At 39.1% G+C, this 25,000-nt stretch overlaps 1 protein-coding gene and 1 long non-coding RNA gene across 2 annotated transcripts in view; one reads left to right on the top strand and one right to left on the bottom strand.

Moving 5' to 3' along the window:
• LOC310697920 (protein AMBP-like) overlaps window positions 1-14,596 on the bottom strand; it is a gene marked incomplete at its 3' end in the record, with an annotated part of 17,193 nt that extends 2,597 nt beyond the window's left edge. The window contains exons 1-8 of the mRNA XM_083484522.1: window positions 14,440-14,596; window positions 10,672-10,814; window positions 9,680-9,756; window positions 8,523-8,636; window positions 6,105-6,206; window positions 4,259-4,296; window positions 4,017-4,098; window positions 213-380 (exon numbers count right to left, since the gene is read on the bottom strand). Coding sequence (XP_083340648.1) covers window positions 213-380; window positions 4,017-4,098; window positions 4,259-4,296; window positions 6,105-6,206; window positions 8,523-8,636; window positions 9,680-9,756; window positions 10,672-10,814; window positions 14,440-14,523 — 808 coding nt within the window. The 5' untranslated portion in view covers window positions 14,524-14,596. The remainder of the gene's footprint in view (window positions 1-212; window positions 381-4,016; window positions 4,099-4,258; window positions 4,297-6,104; window positions 6,207-8,522; window positions 8,637-9,679; window positions 9,757-10,671; window positions 10,815-14,439) is intronic.
• LOC310697969 lies at window positions 745-1,448 on the top strand. The gene is made up of 3 exons (XR_014521271.1): window positions 745-760; window positions 843-916; window positions 1,370-1,448. It is a non-coding gene; the product is annotated as an uncharacterized lncRNA (long non-coding RNA).
• Window positions 14,597-25,000: the final 10,404 nt, after the last annotated feature.

The following is a 25,000-nucleotide window of genomic DNA, read 5'->3' as shown; positions in this document are numbered from 1 at the left end:
GGGAGCCGGAGGAAGTGGGAGCCGGAGGAAGAGGAAGTGGGAGCCAGAGGAAGAGGAAGTGGGAGCCAGAGGAAGAGGAAGTTGGGGAGACATTCGTAGAGGGGCTCCGGTGGGGGGGGAGAGGAAGTGGGAGCCAGAGGAGGTTGGGGAAGCCTTCCCAGAGAGGCTCCACAGGAAGAGGAAGTGGCTTCAAGCTTCCTAGAGCGTCTCACCTTCGGTCCGGCACGTCTGCAGACAGGCCCGTTCGGACAGGAAGCGGTTGGCGTTGCCCAGGCAACCGCCGTAGAGGAAACTCTGGCAGGACCGGGCGCTGGCGTTGTAGAAGTAGCGCAACTCGGCGCCCAGGCAGGGGCCGGCGTCCCGGGGCAGCTGGCAGTCGGCTGGAGAGGAAGAGGAAGAGGAAGTGGAAGTCGGCATGAGCGTGCGAAATCTGGGGGACTTCCTGTATGGTGAAAAGGAGCAGGAAGAGTCTGGGGAACTCCCTGCCTCATGAAAGGGAGCAGGCGAAATCTGAGGGAGTGGGAGGAAGAGGAAGTGGGAGCTGGAGGAAGTGGAAGTGGGAGGGGGAATAAGAGGAAGTTAGGGAGATGTTCCTAGAGAGGCTCTGGAGGAAGAGGAAGTTAGGGAGACGTTCCTAGAGAGGCTCTGGAGGAAGAGGAAGCTGGGGAGAGGTTCCTAGAGAGGCTCTGGGAGGAAATGAGAGGCGGAGGAAGTTGGGGAGACATTCCTAGAGAGGAAGTGGGAGCCGGAGGAAGAGGAAGTGGGAGGCGGAAGAAGAGGAAGTTAGGGAGACGTTCCTAGAGAGGCTCTGGAGGAAGAGGAAGTTAGGGAGATGTTCCTAGAGAGGCTCTGGAGGAAGAGGAAGTTGGGGAGACATTCCTAGAGAGGCTCTGGAGGAAGAGGAAGCTGGGGACAGGTTCTTAGGGAGGCTCTGGGAGGAAGAGGAAGTGGGAGCTAGAGGAAGTGGGAGGCGGAATAAGAGGAAGTTAGGGAGACATTCCTAGAGAGGAAGTGGGAGCCGGAAGAAGAGGAAGTTGGGGAGACGTTCCTAGAAAGGCTACGAGAGCAATGGTAAGTGGGAGCTGGAGGAAGAGGAAGTAGGAGGCGGAAGAAGAGGAAGTTAGGGAGACGTTCCTAGAGAGGCTCTGGAGGAAGAGGAAGCTGGGGAGAGGTTCCTAGAGAGGCTGTGGGAGGAAATGAGAGCCGGAGGAAGAGGAAGTTGGGGAGACATTCCTAGAGAGGCTCTGGAGGAAGAGGAAGTTGGGGAGATGTTCCTAGAGAGGCTACGAGAGGAAGTGGGAGCTGGAGGAAGAGGAAGTGGGAGGCGGAAGAAGAGGAAGTTAGGGAGCCGTTCCTAGAGAGGCTACAGAGGAAGTGGGAGCTGGAGGAAGAGGAAGTGGGTCCCCACCCCTGGCCGGAGGAACCAATCAGAAAGCGCCGGGGAAGAGAGTTGGGGAGAGGTTCCTAGAGAGGCTCCGGGGGGGGGGAGGAAGTGGGAGCCAGAGGAAGAGGAAGTTGGGGAGAGATTCCCAGAGAGGTAGCAGGCGGAATCTGGGGAACTCCCTGCGTCATGAGAAGTACAATGTGAAATCTGGGGAACTCCCTGCCTCATGAGAAGTAGCTTGCAGGGAAAAGAAAAGGAAATTATATCTGAGGAACTCCCTGCCTCATGAGAAGTACAATGTGAAATCTGGGGAACACCCTGCCTCATGAAAAGTAGCAGGCAGAGTCTGGGGAACTCCCCGCCTCAGGAAAGGTAGAATGCAAAATCCGGGGAACTCCCTGCCTCATGAGAAGTAGCGTGCAAAATCTGACGAAGTAGCGTGCGAAATCTGGGGAACTCCCTGCCTCATGAGAAGCAGCAGGCAGAATCTGGGGAACTCCCCGCCTCATGAAAGGTAGAATGCGAAATCTGGGGAACTCCCTGCCTCATGAGAAGCAGCAGGCAGGGAAAAGAAAAGGAGATTATATCTGAGGAACTCCCTGCCTCATGAGAAGCAGCAGGCAGAATCTTGTCCTTGAGGAGCCGGCTGTTTGCTTGCGGGGAGAGGAAAAGGAAATCTGAATCTGGGGAACTCCCTGCCTCATGAAAGGTAGAATGTGAAATCCGGGGAACTCCCTGCCTAAGTAACATGCAGAATCTGGGGAACTCCCTGCCTCATGAGAAGTAGCAGGCAAAATCTGACGAAGTAGCGTGCGAAATCTGAGGAACTCTCTGCCTCATGAGAAGTAGCGTGCGAAATCTGACGAAGGAGCGTGAGAAATCTGGGGAACTCCCTGCCTAATGAAAGGTAGAACGTGAAATCTGGGAAATCCCTGCCTCGTGAGAAGTAGTGTGCAAAATCTGAGCAAGGAGCGTGCAAAATCTGACTAGGTAGCGTGCGAAATCCGGGCAACTCCCTGCCTCGTGAGAAGCAGTGTGCGAAATCTGACGAAGGAGCGTGCGAAATCTGACTAGGTAGCGTGCGAAATCTGAGGAACTCTCTGCCTCGTGAGAAGCAGCGTGCGAAATCTGACGAAGGAGCGTGCGAAATCTGACTAGCTAGCGTGCGAAACCTGGGGAACTCCCTGCCTCGTGAGAAGCAGCGTGCGAAATCTGACGAAAGAGCGTGTGAAATCTGACTTAAGTAGCGTGAGAAATCTGGGGAACTCCCTGCCTCGTGAGAAGCAGCGTGCGAAGTCTGACGAAGGAGCGTGCGAAATCTGAGCAAGGAGCGTGCGAAATCTGACTTAAGTAGCGTGAGAAATCTGGGGAACTCCCTGCCTCGTGAGAAGCAGCGTGCGAAATCTGACGAAGGAGCGTGCGAAATCTGACTTAAGTAGCGTGAGAAATCTGGGGAACTCCCTGCCTCGTGAGAAGTAGCGTGCGAAATCTGACTAGGTAGCATGCGAAATCTGACTTGGTAGCGTGCGAAACCTGGGGAACTCCTCGCCTCGTGAGAAGTAGCGTGCGAAATCTGAGCAAGGGGCGTGCGAAATCTGACGAGCTAGCGTGCGAAACATGGGGAACTCCCTGCCTCGTGAAAAGTAGCGTGCGAAATCTGACGAAGCAGCGTGCGAAATCTGGGGAACTCCCGGCCTCATGAAAAGTAGCGTGCGAAATCTGACGAGGTAGCGTGCGAAATATGGGGAACTCCCTGCCTCGTGAAAAGTAGCGTGCAAAATCCGACGAAGCAGTGTGCGAAATCTGGGGAACTCCCTGCCTCGTGAAAAGTAGCAGGCAGAGTCTGGGGAACTCCCTGCCTCGTGAGAAGTAGCGTGCGAAATCTGGCGAAGCAGCGTGCGAAATATGGGGAACTCCCTGCCTCGTGAGAAGTAGCGTGCGAAATCTGACGAGGTAGCGTGCAAAATCTGGGGAACTCCCTGCCTCGTGAAAAGTAGTGTGCGAAATCTGACGAGGTAGCGTGCGGAATATGGGGAACTCCCTGCCTCGTGAGAAGTGGCGTGCAAAATCTGACTCAGGAGCGTGCGAAATATGGGGAACTCCCTGCCTCGTGAAAAGTAGTGTGCGAAATCTGACTAAGTAGCGTGCGAAATCTGGGGAACTCCCTGCATGGTGAAATGTAGCAGGCAGAGTCTGGGGAACTCCCTGCCTCATGAAAAGTGGCGTGCGAAATCTGGCGAAGTAGCGTGAGAAATCTGGGGAACTCCCTGCCTTGTGAGAAGTAGCGTGCGAAATCTGACGAAGTAGCGTGCGAAATCTGAGTAAGGAGCGTGCGAAATCTGACTTAAGTAGCGTGCAAAATCTGGGGAACTCCCTGCCTAAGTACAATGTGAAATCTGGGGAACTCCTCGCCTCATGAGAAGTAGCGTGCGAAATCTGACGAAGGAGCGTGCGAAATCTGACTAGGTAGCGTGAGAAATCAGGGGAACTCCCCGCCTCGTGAGAAGTAGCGTGCGAAATCGGACGAAGGAGCGTGCGAAATTGGAGCAAGGAGCGTGCGAAATCTGACGAGCTAGCGTGTGAAACCTGGGGAACTCCCCGCCTCGTGAGAAAAGTAGCGTGCGAAACCCACCTTCCTTGACGTCCGGGAACGCGGGTGCGAATCCGTCGGCCGAGCCTTCTTCCTCAAACAAGGGGGTCCGGCGCACCCTCTCCTGGGAAACGTAGCGCGAGGTCGGCGTGCGAAACGTGCGAAGGTGCAACATGGGTGTCGGAAACGGGGGAATGAGTAACATTATTATTATTATTTGGGGGTGCAGTAGTGAGGGAGGGGTCACCAATGGTGCAAGGGGGGTGCCCTTGGGGGTCACTTACCTGGGGCGCATCTTCGGCCTTGGGCGGGACGCACTCCCCTGTGGGAAGGGAGAAGGGGTTTGAACCCGGGTTCGGAGGTGCAACATGGGTGTCAGAAGTGTGAAACATGGGTGTCAGAAGTGTGCAACAAAGGTGTCAGAAGTGCTCAGCAAAGTGTGTAACATGGGTGTCAGAAGTGTGTAACGTGTGTCAGAAGTGTGTAACATGGGTGTCAGAAGTGTGCAACATGGGTCTCAGAAGTGTGCAACATTGGTGTCAGAACGAGCAACATAAGTGTGCAACATCGTGTCAGAAGTGCGCAACATGGGTGTCAGAAGTGCTCAGCAAAGTGTGCAACATGGGTGTCAGAAGTGTGCAACATGGGTGTCAGAAGTGCACAACATTGGTGTCAGAAGCGCGCAACATAAGTGTGCAACCGGCGTCAGAGGTGTGCAACATGGGTGTCAGAAGTGTGAGACATCAGTGTCAGAAGTGCTCAGCAAAGTGTGCAACATGGGTGTCAGAAGTGTGCAACATCAGTGTCAGACGTGCTCAGCAAAGTGTGCAACATGGGTGTCAGAAGTGTGCAACATGGGTGTCAGAAGTGCTCAGCAAAGTGAGCAACATGGGTGTCAGAAGTGCGCAACATGGGTGTCAGAAGCGTGCAACAGTGTGCAACATCGTGTCAGAAGTGAGCAACCGGAGTCAGAAGTGTGCAACATCGGTGTCAGAAGTGCTCAGCAAAGTGTGCAACATCGGTGTCAGAAGTGTGCAACATGGGTGTCAGAAGTGCTCAGCAAAGTGTGCAACATGGGTGTCAGAAGTGCTCAGCAAAGTGTGCAACATCAGTGTCAGAAGTGTGTAACGTGTGTCGGAAGTGTGTAACATGGGTGTCAGAAGTGTGCAACATGGGTGTCAGAAGTGTGCAAGATCAATGTCAGAAGTGAGCAACCGGTGTCAGAAGTGTGCAACATGGGTGTCAGAAGTGCTCAGCAAAGTGTGCAACATGGGTGTCAGAAGTGCGCAACATGGGTGTCATAAGTGCTCAGCAAAGTGTGTAACATGGGTGTCAGAAGTGCGCGACATCGGTGTCAGACGTTCTCAGCAAAGTGTGCAACATGGGTGTCAGAAGTGCACAACATTGGTGCCAGAAGCGCACAACGTAAGTGTGCGACATCGGTGTCAGAAGTGCTCAGCAAAGTGTGTAACATGGGTGTCAGAAGTGCGCAACATGGGTGTCAGAAGCGCGCAACATAAGTGTGCGACTTCGGTGTCAGAAGTGCGCGACATCAGTGTCACAAGTGCTCAGCAAAGTGTGTAACATGGGTGCCAGAAGTGTGCAACATGGGTGTCAGAAGTGCACAACATTGGTGTCAGAAGCGCGCAACATAAGTGTGCAACATTGTGTCAGAAGTGTGCGACATCGGTGTCAGAAGTGCTCAGCAAAGCGTGTAACATGGGTGCTAGAAGTGGGCAACATCGGTGTCAGAAGTGTGCAACATTGGTGTCAGAAGCGCGCAACATAAGTGTGCGACATCGTGTCAGAAGTGTGTGACATCGGTGTCAGACGTGCTCAGGAAAGTGTGCAACATGGGTGTCAGAAGTGTGCAACATGGGTGTCAGAAGCGTGCAACATAACTGTGCAACATCGTGTCAGAAGTGTGCGACATCGGTGTCAGAAGCGTGCAACATAACTGTGCAACATCGTGTCAGGATTGTGCAACATCGGTGTCAGACGTGCTAGGCAAAGTGTGCAACATGGGTGTCAGAAGTGTGTAACACGGGTGTCACAAGTGCGCAACACCGGTGTCAGAAGCGTGCAAATCTGTGAAATTCGAACCTGCCACCTCCCCGCCCCGCAACTCACCCTGGTTGCTCAGGACAAAGATGGCCTCCTCTGGGATCCCCAGTGCAAGGGCCCGCCTCCGGAAGTCCTCCACCAGGTCCTCCCTCAGGGCTGGGGTCCGTCCTGCAAGGGGAGACACGGGTTCGAGTCCTTGCAAGATTTGCACGCACTTGCACGGACTCTCCCACAATTCAGCTAGATTTCACACTGCGGGGAGCTTGCACGCATTTGCACTGAATCCTGAACTACATTTCACGCTGCAGGGAGCTCCCTCACATTTGCACAGAATCTCCCGCACTTGAGCTAGATTTCACGCTCACATTTGCACTGAATCTTGAACTACATTTCACGCTGCAGGGAGCTCCCTCACATTTGCACGGAATCCCCCCGCAGTGGAGCTAGATTTCACGCTCACATTTGCACGGAATCTCCCGCAGCGGAGCTAGATTTCACGCTCGCATTTGCACAGAATCTCCCACAATTCAGCTAGATTTCACGCTGTGGGGAACTTGCATGCATTTGCACGGACTCTCCCACAATTCAGCTACATTTCACGCTGCGGGGAATTTGCACGGAATGAGCTAGATTTCACGCTGCGGGGAGCTTGCAGGCATTTGCACGAATCTCCCACAATTCAGCTAGATTTCACACTGCGGGGAGCTTGCAGGCATTTGCACGGAATCTCCCACAATTCAGCTAGATTTCACGCTGCGGGGAGCTTGCAGGGATTTGCACGGAATGAGCTAGATTTCACGCTGCGGGGAGCTTCCTCACATTTGCACGGAATCTCCCGCAGCGGAGCTAGATTTCACGCTCACATTTGCACGGAATCCCCCGCAGCAGACCTAGATTTCACACTCGCATTGGCACGGAATCTCTCGCACGTGAGCTGGATTTCATGCTGCGGGGAGCTTGCACGCATTTCCACGGAATGAGCTAGATTTCACGCTGCGGGGAGCTTGCACGTATTTGCACGGACTATCCCGCAATTCAGCTAGATTTCACGCTGCGGGGAGCTTGCACGCATTTGCACGGAATCGCGAGCTAGATTTCACGCTGCGGGGAGCTTCCTCGCATTTGCACGGAATGAGCTACGTTTCACGCTGCGGGGAGCTTGCACGCGTTTGCACGGACTCTCCCGCAATTCAGCTAGATTTCACGCTGCGGGGAGTTTGCACGCATTTGCACGGAAGGAGCAAGATTTCACACTGCAGGAAGCTCCCTCGCATTTGCACGGAATCTCCAACAATTCAGCTAGATTTCACACTGCAGGGAGCTTGCACGTATTTGCACGGACTCTCCCACAATTCAGCTGGATTTCACGCTGCGGGGAGCTTGCATGCATTTGCACGGAATGAGCTAGGTTTTGTGCTGCGGGGAGCTCCCCGCATTTGCACGTAATCTCCCGCACTTGTGCTAGATTTCACGCTGCGGGGAGCTTGCAGGCATTTGCACGGAATCGCCTGCACTTGTGCTAGATTTCACGCTGCGGGAAGCTTGCACGCATTTGCACGGAATGAGCTAGATTTCACGCTGCGGGAAGCTTGCAGGCATTTGCACCACAATTCAGCTAGATTTCACGCTGCGGGGAGCTTGCACGTATTTACACGGACTCTCCCACAATTCAGCTAGATCTCACGATGCGGGAAGCTGCCTCACATTTGCACTGAATCTCCCGCAGCGGAGCTTGATTTCACGCTCGCATTTGCACGGAATCTCCCGCAGCAGACCTAGATTTCACACTCGCATTTGCGCAGAATCTCTCGCACGTGAGCTAGATTTTACGCTGCGGGGAGCTTGCACGCCTTTGCACGGAAGGAGCTAGATTTCACGCTGTGGGGAGCTACCTCGCACTTGCACGGAATTTCCCACAATTCAGCTAGTTTTCACGCTGCAGGGAGCTGCCTCGCATTTCCACGGAATGAGCTAGGTTTCACGCTGCGGGGAGCTTGCAGGCATTTGCACGGAATCTCCCACAATTCAGCTACATTTCACGCTGCGGGGAGCTGCCTCGCATTTGCACGGAATGAGCTAGGTTTCACGCTGCGGGGAGCTTGCAGGCATTTGCACGGAATCTCCCACAATTCAGCTAGATTTCACGCTGCGGGGAGCTTGCACGCATTTCCACGGAATCTCCCGCAGCGGAGCTATATTTCAAGCTGCATTTGCACGGAATCTCCCGCAGACCTAGATTTCACAATCGCATTTGCACGGAATCTCTCGCACGTGAGCTAGATTTCACGCTCGCATTTGCACGGAATCTCTCGGACGTGAGCTAGATTTCCCACTCGCATTTGCACAGAATCTCTCGCACGTGAGCTAGACTTCACACTCGCATTTGCACGGAACCTCTCGCACGTGAGCTAGATTTCCCGCTCGCATTTGCACGGAACCTCTCGCACGTGAGCTAGGTTTCACGCTGCGGGGATCGGGACGCACCGTAAAGCTTGGCGCTGGTGCTCAGCCCGTGAGTGCTGTTCTTCTCCGTGACCAAGATGGCGAACTCGTCGGGGTCGGCGTGCGCCACGAAGGTCTCCCCGTGCGCCTTCCACCCTGAGAATAATGATAATAATAATGATAATGATAATGATAATGATAATGATAATGATAATGATAATGATAATGATAATGATAATGATAATGATAATGATAATGATAATAATAATAATAATAGTAGTAATAATAATAATAATAATAATAATAATAATAATAATAATAATAATAGGAAAATATTATAGATACGAGGGGGAGAGAAAAATTAATAAATGATAATAATAATAATATGATGGTGATGGTGATGGTGATGGTGATGATGATGATAATAATAATAATAATAATAATAATAATAATAATAATAATAATAATAATAATAATAGAAGATGAGAATAGTAATAATAGTAATAATAGTAATAGTAATAATAGTAATAGTAATAATAGTAATATATTATAGATACGAGGGGGAGAGAAAAATTAATAAATAATAATAATAATATGATGGTGATGGTGATAATAATGATAATAATAATAATAATAATAATAATAATAATAATAATAACAACAACAACAATAATATGATGATGATGATGATGATGGTGACGACAACGACAACAAAACAGCAATAATATGATGATAGTAGTAGTAGTAGTAGTAATAATAATAATAATAATAATAATAATAATAATAATAATAATAATATAGATAAGAGGGAGAGAGAAAAATAAATAAATAATAATAAAATGCTAATGATAATACTAATAATAATATAATGATGATGATGTTGATAATAATAATAATAATAATAATAATAATAATAATAATAATAATAATAATAAATTATATATAGGAGGGAGGGAGAAAAATAAATAAATAATAATAATAATAAGATGATGATGATGATAATAATAACAATAATATAATGATGATGATCATCATAATCATAATATGATAATAATAATATGATAATGATAATAATATAGATAAGAGGGAGAGAGAAAACATAAATAATAATAATATTAATATTATTAATAATAATAATAATAATAATAATAATAATAATAATAATAATAATAATAATAATAAATAATCAAGGGACCTACTTGCGTTCTGGAAGGTGAACCTTCCTTCTTTGGCGCCCTTCTGGTAGTCCTGGGTGTAAGTCTGGCAGGCCCCTTGCCTAATTTGAATAAATTACGAATATTTTAATATTTTAATTTTAATATTTTGATATTTTGATATTTTGATATTTTGATATTTTGATATTTCGATATTTCGATATTTCGATATTTCAATATTTCAATATTTCAATATTTCAATATTTCGATATTTCGATATTTCAATATTTCAATATTTCAATATTTCAATATTTCGATATTTCGATATTTTGATGTTTTATTATTTTACTATTTTACTATTTTAATATTTTGATATTTTAGTATTTCGATAGTTTGATATTTTGATATTTTAGTATTTCAATATTTCAATATTTCGATATTTCGATATTTCGATATTTCAATATTTCAATATTTCGATATTTTGATGTTTTATTATTTTACTATTTTACTATTTTAATATTTTGATATTTTAGTATTTCGATAGTTTGATATTTTGATATTTTAGTATTTCAATATTTCGATATTTTGATATGTTGATATTCTAATATTCTAATGTTTTAATATTTTACTATTTTAATTTTCATATTTGGATATTTTAGTATTTCGATAGTTTGATATTTTGATATTTTAGTATTTTGATATTTTGATATTTTAGTATTTCAATATTTTGATATTTTGATATGTTGATATTTTGATATTTAATATTTTAATATTGTAATGTTTTAATATTGTAATGTTTTAATGTTTTAATATTTTAATATTTTAATGTTTTAATGTTTTAATATTGTAATGTCTTAATATTTCAATATTTCAATATTTTACTATTTCAATATTTCAATATTTTAATATTGTTATGCTTCAATATTTTACCATTTTCATGCTTCAATATTTTAATACTTCAATATTTTAATACTTTAATATTTTAATATTTTAATATTTCAATATTTTAATATTTCCCCAATCTTTCCATTCCTGACCTGATCCGGGTGCTGGTGGCGGTGAGTTCCCCCGGCCCCTTCCCCGGACCCAAGACCAGCGTCCCGGCGGCGAAGCGGCCGCGATTGGCCTGGATCCAGCGGCAAGTCGAACCCAGAGCCACCTCGTACCATTTGCCGTAGAGCTGGAATCATGAAAATAATAATTAATAACAATAAATTAATAACAATAATTAATAATAATAATAATAATAATAAAATAATAATAATAATAAATAATAATAATAATAAAAATAAATAATAAATAATAAATAATAAATAATAATAATAATATAATAATAAAATAATAATAATAATAATAATAATAATAAATAATAATAATAATAATAAAAATAAAATAATAATAAATAATAAATAATAAATAATAAATAATAATATAATAATAAAATAATAATAATAATAATAATAATAATAATAATAAAATAATAATAAATAATAAATAATAAATAATAAATAATAATAATATAATAATAAAATAATAATAATAATAATAATAAATAATAATAATAAATAATAAATAATAAATAATAAATAATAAATAATAATAATATAATAAAATAATAATAATAATAATAATAATAATAATAATAATAATAATAATATAATAATAATAATAATAATAATAATAATAATAATAATAATAATAATAATAATAATAATAGCCAGTCATTGCATCTGGCGCCGCTCCTATTTCTATATTATTAATGGGGGGGGGGAGAAAGAGAGAAGCCTTCTGATCTAGTATTATTATTATTATTAATTATTATTACTATTATTAATAATTATTATTAATATTTATAATAATATCTTATTATTATTATTGTAGTTGTTATTATTATTATTATTATTATTAGCCAGCCCTTCCTTTCCCCCGCTCTCCTCCACTCTCTGCTCTGCAGATCAAGATTCTTCTGATCTATTATTATTAAGATTATTAATATCATTAATTGTATTTATTTATTATTATTATTAGCCAGCCGTTCCTTCTGCGCCGCTCCCCTCCACCCCCTGCCCATCAAGTCTCAGGCAGTTCCGCAGATCAAGATTCTCCAGATCTATCATTATTATCATTATTAATACTACTACTACTACTATTATTATTATTATTAATTCTTAATATAATTAATATTATTATTAGCCAGCCCTTTCGCACCCCTCCCATCCACCCCTTCAAGTCTCGGGCAGTTCCCCAGCCCCGCTCCCCTCCAAACCCTGCCCATCAAGTGGCGGGCAGTTCCGCAGATCAAGATTCTTCTGATCTTTTATTATTAATAATATTAATATTAATATTAATATTAATATTAATATTAATATTAATATTAATATTAATATTAATATTAATATTAATATTAACATTAATATTAGCCAGCCCTTCCTTCTGCCCCGCACTCCTCCCATCCACCCCTTCATGTCTCAGGGAGTTCCACAGATCATGATTCTTCTGATCTTTTATTATTAATACTATTAATATTAATATTAACATTAACATTAATATTATTATTAGCCAGCCCTTCCTTCTGCCCCGCACTCCTCCCATCCACCCCTTCATGTCTCAGGGAGTTCCACAGATCAAGATTCTTCTGATATATTATTATTAATACTACTACTACTACTACTACTACTACTACTATTATTATTATTATTATTATTATTATTATTATTATTATTATTATTATTAATACTATTAATTATTGTTAATTATCATGAATATCCTTATTAGCCAGCCCTTTCGCACCCCTCCCATCCACCCCTTCAAGTCTCGGGCAGTTCCACAGATCAAGATTCTTCTGATATATTATTATTATTATTATTATTATTATTATTATTATTATTATTATTATTATTATTATTATTATTACTACTACTACTATTATTACTATTATTATTAATACTATTAATTATTGTTAATGATCATGAATATCATTCTGAGCCAGCCCTTTCGCATCCCTCCCATCCACCCCTTCAAGTCTCAGGCAGTTCCACAGATCCAGATATATTATTATCAATACTGTTATTATTAATACTATTATTATTATTATTATTATTATTATTATTATTATTATTATTACTATTAATTATTATTAATGGTCATGAATATCATTCTGAGCCAGCCCTTTCGCATCCCTCCCATCCACCCCTTCAAGTCTCAGGCAGTTCCACAGATCAAGATAGATTATTATCAATACTGTTATTATTAATACTACTATTATTATTATTATTACTATTAATTATTATTAATGGTCATGAATATCATTCTGAGCCAGCCCTTTCGCATCCCTCCCATCCACCCCTTCAAGTCTCAGGCAGTTCCACAGATCAAGATAGATTATTATTAATACTGTTATTATTAATACTACTACTACTACTATTATTATTATTATTAATTCTTAATATAATTAATATTATTATTAGCCAGCCCTTTCGCATCCCTCCCATCCACCCCTTCAAGTCTCAGGCAGTTCCCCAGCCCCACAAACCCTCCCCCCTCTGCTTGGGCTAGCTTCTTCTGATATTAATTAATTAATTAATTAATTAATTAATTAATTAATTAATTATCATGATTAGCCAGCTGATTATCAGCATTCTTAGCATTATTAGCCGTTGCCCAGCCCCACATCCCTCCCCCTCTGCTAGGTCCAGCTTCTTCCGATATTATTCTTATTATTTATAAACCATTATTAACCATTAATAATCATCATTATTCTCATTATTAGCCGGCTGATTCTTATCATTCTTCGCATTATTTTAATTGTTCTTTCCGGTGAATTTGATTTTATTTTAATGCTAGAAGCTGATGCAAATAAAATCCGATCGATTATCATAGATCATTAATCCTTATTAATCCTTATTAATCCTTATTAATCCTTATTATTAATCATTATTAGCCGGCATATTCTTATCATTCTTCGCATTATTTTAATTGTTCTTTCCGGTGGATTTGATTTGATTTTAATGCTAGAAGCTGATGCAAATAAAATCCGATCGATTATCATAGATCATTAATCCTTATTAATCCTTATTAATCCTTATTAATCCTTATTAGCCGGCATATTCTTATCATTCTTCGCATTATTTTTATTATTCTTTACGGTGCATTTGATTTTCTTTGATTGCTAGAGGCTAATGCAAATAAAATCCGATCAATTATCAAAGATTGTTAATTCTTATTAATCCTTATTAATCCTTATTAGCCGGCTTATTCTTATCATTCTTCGCATTATTTTTATTATTATTTCCGGTGAATTTGATTTTATTTTAATGCTAGAAGCAAATAAAATCCGATCTATTATCATAGATCATTAATCACTATTAATCGTTATTAATCATTATTCATCATTATTATTATCATTATTAGCCGGCTTATTATTATCATTCTTAACATTATCATTTTTATTATTAGAGGCTGATGCAAATAAAATCCGATCTATTATCCTCTATCATTAATTATTATTAATCCTTATTAATCCTTATTCATCATTATTCATCATTATTATTATCATCATTAGCCGGCTTATTCTTATCATTCTTATCATTATTTTTATTATTATTAGAGGATGAATGCAAATAAAATCAGATTATCATATATCATGAATTATTATTAATCCTTCTTCATCCTTCTTCATCCTTATTAATCTTTATTAATCCTTATTAATCCTTATTAACCCTTATTAATCCTTATTAATCCTTATTAATCCTTATTAATCCTTATTAATAATTATTAATAATTATTATTATTATCACCCTCTCCACTTCCACGCCTTCCTGTCCTTCTATTCGTCCGAGACTCGAACCCAGAACCAGGGCGGAAAAGGCGAAAATCACAAATTTCTCCATTTTCCCCCAGAAAGAGAGAAAAAGAGACGTCCGATTTGGGTGGAAAAAGGCGGATTTTGGAGTCCGAAGGGAGAGGACTTTGGCCCTGGCTGGGTCCCGGGTTAATTAGCAACCTTCGTTATCGGCCGGGGTCATTAATTAACTGATAATCGATAGGAGGGGGAATGAAGGAAAGGAAAAAGATTTGGGTTTCTGGTTTTTAGGGACTATAATTCCCATTATTAGTTTTCCATGATGATTATTATTATTTGCCAGAACCCGTTCGTATTATTAGTGTTATTATTAGAATTATTAGAAATATTAGAATTATTAGAAATATTATAATTATTATAATTATTAGAAATATTAGAATTATTAGAATTATTAGAATTATTAGAAATATTAGAAATATTACTATTGTTATTGATGGGAGTTTTGTTTGGGGACTACAAATCCCATTATGAGTTTCCCAGGCATATGATTATTATTATTATTATTATTGGCCATAAGTCATTAGTATTATTAGTGTTATTAGTATTATTATTGATGGGAGTTTGGGGACTACAATTCCCATGATCCGATTACCGTTCCTATTATTATTATTATTATTATTATTATTATTATTATTATTATTATTATTATTATTATCATTAGTGTTATTAGTATTATTAGTGATGGGAGTTTTGTTTGGGGACTACAATTCCCATTATTACTTTTCCATTTATTATTATTATTATTATTATTATTATTATTATTATTATTATTAGCCAGAACCCATTAGTAGTATTAGTGTTATTATTAGTATTATTAGTATTATTAGTATTATTAGTATTATTAGTATTATTAGTATTATTAGTATTATTAGTATTATTAGTATTATTATCGTTATTATTGATGGGAGTTTTGTTTGGGGACTACAATTCCCATGATCCCTTTCCCAGTCCCTTGATCATTATTATTATTATTATTTGCCATAATCCATTCGTATTATAAATATTATTAGTATTCTTATTAGTATTATTGATGGGAGTTTTGTTCGGGGACTACAATTACCATTATCACTTTCCCATTACCTATTATTATTATTATTATTATTATTATTATTACATCATTATTATTATTTTCTTATTCTGATTCTTAGTATTATTAGCCAGTCCTTGCATTATTAATATTATTATCAGCCTTAACCCATTAGTATTATTAGTATTTTATTAGTATTATTATTATTGATAGGAGTTTTCTTTGGGGACTACAATTCCCATCATCTCTGGTCCTGCTAGCAAGGCCTGATGGGAGTTGTAGTATCAAACGTTTATTATTATTATTATTATTAAGCAGTAAACAGTGGAGAGACTACAATTCCCATCATCCTTGACCACTGGGCCTGCTAGCAAGGCATGATGGGAGTTTGGGGACTACAATTCCCATCATCACTGGGACTACAATTCCCATCATCCCTGGGACTACAATTCCCATCATCACTGGGACTACAATTCCCATCATCACTGGGACTGCAATTCCCATTATCCCTGGGACTACAATTCCCATCATCACTGGGACTACAATTCCCATCATCCCTGGGACTACAATTCCCATCGTCACTGGGACTACAATTCCCATCGTCACTGGGACTACAATTCCCATCATCCCTGGGACTACAATTCCCATCATCACTGGGACTACAATTCCCATCATCACTGGGACTGCAATTCCCATCGTCACTGGGACTACAATTCCCATCGTCACTGGGACTACAATTCCCATCGTCACTGGGACTACAATTCCCATCATCACTGGGACTACAATTCCCATCGTCACTGGGACTACAATTCCCATCGTCACTGGGACTACAATTCCCATCATCCCTGGGACTACAATTCCCATCATCACTGGGACTACAATTCCCATCATCCCTGGGACTACAATTCCCATCATCACTGGGACTACAATTCCCATCAACACTGGGACTACGATTCCCATCATCACTGGGACTAGACTTCCCATCATCCCTGGGACTACAATTCCCATCATCCCTGACCACTGGGCCTGCTAGCAGGGCATGGTGGGAGTTTGGAGACTACAATTCCCATCATCTCCGGTCCTGCTAGCCAGGCATGATGGGAATTGTAGTCCCGAAACTGAACCCTCCAGCTGTTTGGGGACTACAGCTCCCATCATGCCTAGCTAAGAGGCAGAAGAGTCGTGGATGATGGGAATTGTAGTCCCCAAACTCCCATTCGGTAACAGGCCCAGGGATGATGGGAATTGTAGTCCCAGGAGTGATGGGAATGGTAGTCCCAGTGATGATGGGAATTGTAGTCCCCAAACTCCCATCATGCCCTGCTAGCAGGCCCAGTGGTCAAGGATGATGGGAATTGTAGTCCCCAAACGTGGTCCTCTAGCTGTTTCGGGACTACAAATCCCATCGTGCTTAGCTAACAGGACCAGTGGTCAGGGATGATGGGAACTGTAGTCCCAAAACTGAACCCAGTGGTCAGGGATGATGGGAATTATAGTCCCCAAACTGGGCCCTCTAGCAGGTTCCGGACTACAAATCCCATCATGCCTAGCTGGCTTGACCAGTCATTAGGGATGATGGGAATTGTAGTCCCAGTGATGATGGGAATTGTAGTCCCCAAACTCCCATCATGCCCTGCTAGCAGGCCCAGTGGTCAAGGATGATGGGAACTGTAGTCCCAAAACTGGGTCCTCTAGCTGTTTCGGGACTACAAATCCCATCGTGCTTAGCTAACAGGACCAGTGGTCAGGGATGATGGGAACTGTAGTCCGAAAACTGAACCCAGCGGTCAGGGATGATGGGAACTGTAGTCCCAAAACTGAACCCAGCGGTCAGGGATGATGGGAACTGTAGTCCCAAAACTGAACCCAGTGGTCAGGGATGATGGGAATTGTAGTCCCCAAACTGGACCCTCTAGCAGTTTCCGGACTACAAATCCCATCATGCCTAGCTGGCTTGACCAGTCATTAGGGATGATGGGAATTGTAGTCCCAGTGATGATGGGAATTGTAGCCCCCAAATTCCCATCATGCCTTGCTAGCAGGCCCAGTGATTATGGGAATTGTAGTCCCAGTGATGATAGGAATTGTAGTCCCAGGGATGATGGGAATTGTAGTCCCAGTGATGATGGGAATCGTAGTCCCCAAACTCCCATCATGCCTTGCTAGCAGGCCCAGAGGTCAGGGATGATGGGAATTGTAGTCCCAAAACCGAACCCAGTGGTCAGGCATGATGGGAACTGTAGTCCCAAAACTGGGCCCTCTAGCAGTTTCCGGACTACAAATCCCATCATGTCTAGCTAGCTGGACCAGTGATGATGGGAATTGTAGTTCCTTACTCTTGCCAGCAGGCCCAGTGATGATGGGAATTGTAGTCCCCAAACTCCCATCATGCCTTGCTAGCAGGCCCAGTGGTCTGGGATGATGGGAATTGTAGTCCCAGTGATGATGGGAATTGTAGTCCCAGTGATGATGGGAATCGTAGTCCCCAAACTCCCACCATTCCTTGCTAGCGGACCCAGTGATGATGGGAATTGTAGTACCAAAACGGCTGGAGGGCCAATGGGATGATGGGAATTGTAGTACCAAAACGGCTGGAGGGCCAATGGGATGATGGGAATTGTAGTACCAAAACGGCTGGAGGGCCAATGGGATGATGGGAGTTGTAGTCCGTTAACTAGGCATCCTTTTCCCATTCCAAGCTTCATTTTTCTACTGTTATTTTCCTCTGAAAATCGGATTAAATTCCATTTATTTCCCGCTTTTTAGAGGAAAAGTCGGTCCGTTTTTAAGGCCGTTTTCCGCTCAATTTGGTATGAAATGCCCTTTAAATTTGTATCATTCTGTTTGCCGACTGTCAATCATTGGCCGGCGGCTGTCAATCATTGACGGAGATCAACAGAGAATTGGGGGAAAATACACAAAAAGCGGAGCAAAGTTTGCCAAATGGCCCCAAGTCACCCCAAGCTTGCGAAATAAAAGAAAAGAAGTTAAAAGAAAATAAAATAAGTTAAAATGAAATAAAATAAGTTAAAATGAAATAAAATAAGTTAAAAGAAAAGAAAATAAGTTAAAAGAAAATAAGTTAGAATAAAAGAAAACAAGTTAAAATAAAAGAAAACAAGTTAAAAGAAAAGAAAAGAAAATAAGTTAAAAGAAAAGAAGTTAAAATAAAATAAAACAAGTTAAAAGTAAAGAAAACAAGTTAAAATAAAAGAAGTTAAAAGAAGTTAAAAGAAAAGAAAAGAAAAGAAGTTAAAATAAAAGAAAATAAGTTAAAATAAAAGAAAATAAGTTAGAGACCCTCAGTTTAGAGACTAGCAGACCCTGGCTCCACCTTCCCTGTCAATCATTCTGGGATTCAGCTAGTCCCGCCTTCCCTGTCAATCATTCAGAGGACCCTGGCTCCGCCTTCCCTGTCAATCATTTTGGGATTCAGCTAGTCCCGCCTTCCCTGTCAATCATTCAGGGGGTGGGACTAGACGACCCTGGCTCCACCTTCCCTGTCAATCATTCAGGGGGGTGGGACTAGAGGGCCCTGGCTCCGCCTTCCCTGTCAATCATTCAGGGGGAGGGACTAGAGGACCCTGACTCCGCCTTCCCTGTCAATCATTTTGGGATTCAGCTAGTCCCGCCTTCCCTGTCAATCATTCAGTGGGTGGGATTAGAAGACCCTGGCTTCGCCTTCCCTGTCAATCATTCAGGGGGGTGGGACTAGATGACCCTGGCTCCGCCTTCCCTGTCAATCATTCTGGGATTCAGCTAGTCCCGCCTTCCCTGTCAATCATTCAGAGGACCCTGCCTCTGCCTTCCCTGTCAATCATTCTGGGATTCAGCTAGACCCGCCTTCCCTGTCAATCATTCAGGGGGTGGGACTATCAGACCCTGGCTCCGCCTTCCCTGTCAATCATTCAGGGGGTGGGACTATCAGACCCTGGCTCCGCCTTCCCTGTCAATCATTCAGGGGGAGGGACTAGAGGACCCTGGCTCCACCTTCCCTGTCAATCATTCTGGGATTCAGCTAGTCCCGCCTTCCCTGTCAATCATTCAGAGGACCCTGCCTCTGCCTTCCCTGTCAATCATTCTGGGATTCAGCTAGACCCGCCTTCCCTGTCAATCATTCAGGGGGTGGGACTATCAGACCCTGGCTCCGCCTTCCCTGTCAATCATTCAGGGGGTGGGACTATCAGACCCTGGCTCCGCCTTCCCTGTCAATCATTCAGGGGGAGGGACTAGAGGACCCTGGCTCCGCCTTCCCTGTCAATCATTTTGGGATTCAGCTAGTCCCGCCTTCCCTGTCAATCATTCAGAGGACCCTGGCTCCGCCTACCCTGTCAATCATTTTGGGATTCAGTGGGTGGGACTAGATGACCCTGGCTCCGCCTTCCTGTCAATCATTATAAAGACTATTAATATTATTATGGACTAAGTTGCCCTTAATAGTCTATTATTATTATTATTATTATTATTATTATTATTATTATTATTGACTAAGTTGCCGCTTTAGTCTATAATAGTCTATTATTATTATTATTATTATTATTATTATTATTATTATTAGTCTATTATTATTATTATTATTATTATTATTATTAGTCTATTATTATTATTATTATTATTATTATTATTATTGACTCTATTGCCATTTTAGTCTATATTAGTCTAGCATTATTATTATGGACTAAGTTGCCGTAAATAGTCTATTATTATTATTATTATTATTATTATTATTATTATTATTGACTAACTTGCCGCTTCAGTCTATAATAGTCTATTATTATTATTATTATTATTATTATTATTATTATTATTATTAGTCTATTATTATTATTATTATTATTATTATTATTATTATTAGTCTATTAATTATTATTATTATTATTATTATTATTATTATTATGGACTAAGTCGCCAGTTTAGTCTATATTAGTCTAGCATTATTATTATGGACAAAGTTGCCGTAAATAGTCTATTATTATTATTATTATTATTATTATTATTATTAGTCTATTATTATTATTATTATTATTATTATTATTATTATGGACTAAGTCGCCAGTTTAGTCTATATTAGTCTAGCATTATTATTATGGACAAAGTTGCCGTAAATAGTCTATTATTATTATTATTATTATTATTATTATTATTATTATTAGTCTATTAATTATTATTATTATTATTATTATTATTATTATTATGGACTAAGTCGCCAGTTTAGTCTATATTAGTCTAGCATTATTATTATGGACAAAGTTGCCGTAAATAGTCTATTATTATTATTATTATTATTATTATTATTATTAGTCTATTAATTATTATTATTATTATTATTATTATTATTATTATTATTATTATGGACTAAGTCGCCAGTTTAGTCTATATTAGTCTAGCATTATTATTATGGACAAAGTTGCCGTAAATAGTCTATTATTATTATTATTATTATTATTATTATTATTATTATTATGGACTAAGTCGCCAGTTTAGTCTATATTAGTCTATTATTATTATTATTATTATTATTATTATTATTATTATTAGTCTATTATTATTATTATGGACTAAGTCGCCAGTTTAGTCTATAATAGTCTCTTATTATTATTATGATTATTAGTCTATTATTATTATTATTATTATTATTATTATTATTATTATTCCCGCCTTCCCTGTCAATCATTCAGCGGGCGGGACCACCTCCCCCTGGCCCCGCCTCCCCCGTCAATCATTCCGGCCTTCCCCAGCCTGGAACTCCCAGAGGGGAACCCTGTGAGGTCACAAGCGCCTCTGTGACCTCACAGGGGGAGGCCCGTGGGCGGGGCTTCCCTGGCCCCGCCCCTCACTCGCCCGCCATGCGGTTCGCCAGGAGGAGGGACATCCGGGAGCAGATTGACGGCCTTCAGGCCATCATCAATTTGCAAGGTTATTAATATTATTATTATTATTATTATTATTATTATTATTATTATTATAGTTATTATTATTATTATTATTATTATTATTATTATTATTATTATTATTTTCTGATTCATCGCAGGGAGAAATCTAGCTTGATTCCTTCTATTATACTTTGATTAATAGACTCTTCTAATACTCTTATTATACTCTTCATATAATCGGATTAATATATGATTATTATTATTAATATCCTCTTATTAATACATTCATATAATCGTATTAATATGAGTATATTATTATACTCTAATTACTCTTATTATAACCTAATTAATATACTCTTATTACTATACTCTTATTATACTCTTCATATAACCTAATTAATATTATTACTATACTCTTATTTATATACTCTTATTATACTCTTAATATCATCTTATTAATACATTCATATAATCAATTAATATGATCTTATGACTATATTATTAAACTCTAATTATACTCTTAATACACTTCATATAACCTAATTAATATACCCTTATTACTATTATTTATATATTATTATACTCTTAATATCATCTTATTAATACATTCATATAATCGTATTAATATAATTTATGACTATAATATTATACTCTAAAATAATAATAATAATAATAAGCAATAACAATAAAAATATAATAACGATAAAATAATCATCATAATAATCAGTAACCATAAAATAAAAATATAATACTAATAATGATAAAATAATCATCATAATAATTAATGATAAAATAAAAATATAATAATAACGATAAAATAATCATAATAATCAGTAACCATAAAATAAAAATATAATAATAACGATAAAATAATCATAATAATAATCAGTAACCATAAAATAAAAATATAAGAATAACGATAAAATAATCATCATAATAATTAATGATAAAATAAAAATATAATAACGATAAAATAATCATCACAATAATCAGTAACCATAAAATAAAAATATAATAATAACGATAAAATAATCATAATAATAATAATCAGTAACCATAAAATAAAAATATAATAATAATGATAAAATAATCATCATAATAATTAATGATAAAATAAAAATATAATAACGATAAAATAATCATCACAATAATCAGTAACCATAAAATAAAAATATAATAATAACGATAAAATAATCATAATAATAATAATCAGTAACCATAAAATAAAAATATAATAATAATGATAAAATAATCATAATAATAATAATCAGTAACCATAAAATAAAAATATAATAATAATGATAAAATAATCATAATAATAATAATCAGTAACCATAAAATAAAAATATAATAATAACGATAAAATAATCATAATAATAATAATCAGTAACCATAAAATAAAAATATAATAATAATGATAAAATAATCATAATAATAATAATTAAAAATAAAAATATAATAATAATGATAAAATAAGCATCACAATAATCAGTAACCATAAAATAAAAATATAATATTAATGATAAAATAATCATCATAATAATCAGTAACCATAAAATAAAAATATAATATTAATGATAAAATAATCATCATAATAATCAGTAACCATAAAATAAAAATATAATATTAATGATAAAATAATCATCATAATAATCAGTAACCATAAAATAAAAATATAATATTAATGATAAAATAATCATCATCATAATAATCAGTAACCATAAAATAAAAATATAATAATAACGATAAAATAATCATAATAATAATAATTAAAAATAAAAATATAATATTAATGATAAAATAATCATCACAATAATCAGTAACCATAAAATAAAAATATAATATTAATGATAAAATAATCATCATAATAATCAGTAACCATAAAATAAAAATATAATAATAATGATAAAATAATCATCATCATAATAATCAGTAACCATAAAATAAAAATATAATAATAACGATAAAATAATCATCATCATAATAATTAAAAATAAAAATATAATAATAATGATAAAATAATCATCACAATAATCAGTAACCATAAAATAAAAATATAATATTAATGATAAAATAATCATCATAATAATCAGTAACCATAAAATAAAAATATAATAATAATGATAAAATAATCATCATCATAATAATCAGTAACCATAAAATAAAAATATAATAATAACGATAAAATAATCATCATCATAATAATTAAAAATAAAAATATAATAATAATGATAAAATAATCATCACAATAATCAGTAACCATAAAATAAAAATATAATAATAATGATAAAATAATCCTCACAATAATCAACGATAAAATAAAAATAGAATACTAATGATATAATGATAATAATTAATAGCCACAAAATAAAAATATAATAATACTAATAATACTAATAATACTAATACTAATAATAATAATACTAATAATACTAATACTACTACTACTAATAATAATAATAATAATACAAATAATACTAATAATATAAATACTAATACTAATACTAATTATATTATTATTATTATTATTATTATTATTATTATTATTATTATTATTATTATTATTATTATTATTACTACAGAGCAGGGGAAGAAATTATTTGCCCAATCGGCGGAGGAGACGGTCGAAAAGAACAAATATCTCCTTGGATACCTGCGCGGAGATGTCCGTCAAGGGACCCACGAGCTGGACCTGTCCGTCAAGGTACGGGGGGCGGGGCGAGGGGCGGGGCAAGAAGGAAGGAAGGAAGGAAATAGGGAAGGAAGGAAGGAGGGAGGGAGGGAGGGAGGGAGGGAGGGAGGGAGGAAGGAAGGAAGGAAGGAAGGAAGGAAGGAGGGAGGGAGGAAGGAAGGATGAAGGGAGGAGGAAAGGAAGGAAGGAGGGAGGGAGGGAGGGAGGGAGGGAAGGAAGGAAGGAAGGAAGGAAGGAAGGAAGGAAGGAGGGAGGGAGGGAGGGAGGGAGGGAAGGAAGGAAGGAGGGAGGGAGGGAGGGAGGGAGGGAAGGAAGGAAGGAGGGAGGGAGGGAGGGAGGGAGGGAAGGAAGGAAGGAAGGAAGGAAGGAGGGACGGAGGGAGGGAAGGAAGGAAGGAAGGAAGGAAGGAAGGAAGGAAGGAGGGAGGGAGGAAGGAAGGATGAAGGGAGGAGGAAAGGAAGGAAGGAGGGAGGGAGGGAGGGAGGGAGGGAGGGAGGGAAGGAAGGAAGGAAGGAAGGAAGGAAGGAAGGAAGGAAGGAGGGAGGGAGGGAGGGAGGGAGGGAGGGAGGGAAGGAAGGAAGGAAGGAGGGAGGGAGGGAGGGAGGGAGGGAGGGAAGGAAGGAAGGAGGGAGGGAGGGAGGGAGGGAAGGAAGGAAGGAAGGAAGGAAGGAAGGAAGGAGGGAGGGAGGGAGGAAGGAAGGAAGGATGAAGGGAGGAGGAAAGGAAGGAAGGAGGGAGGGAGGGAGAGAGGGAAGGAAGGAAGGAAGGAAGGAAGGAGGGAGGGAGGGAGGGAGGGAAGGAAGGAAGGAAGGAAGGAAGGAAGGAGGGAGGGAGGGAAGGATGAAGGGAGGAGGAAGGAAGGAAGGAGGGAGGGAGGGAGGGAGGGAAGGAAGGAAGGAAGAAGAAGGAAGGA

This window comes from Podarcis liolepis (assembly GCF_965112155.1).
Source record: "Podarcis liolepis genome assembly, chromosome: Z".
NCBI classification, from domain to species: Eukaryota; Metazoa; Chordata; class Lepidosauria; order Squamata; family Lacertidae; genus Podarcis; species Podarcis liolepis.
Note: the sequence above shows the minus strand (reverse complement) of the source record. Positions and strands in the feature narration are given on the sequence as shown.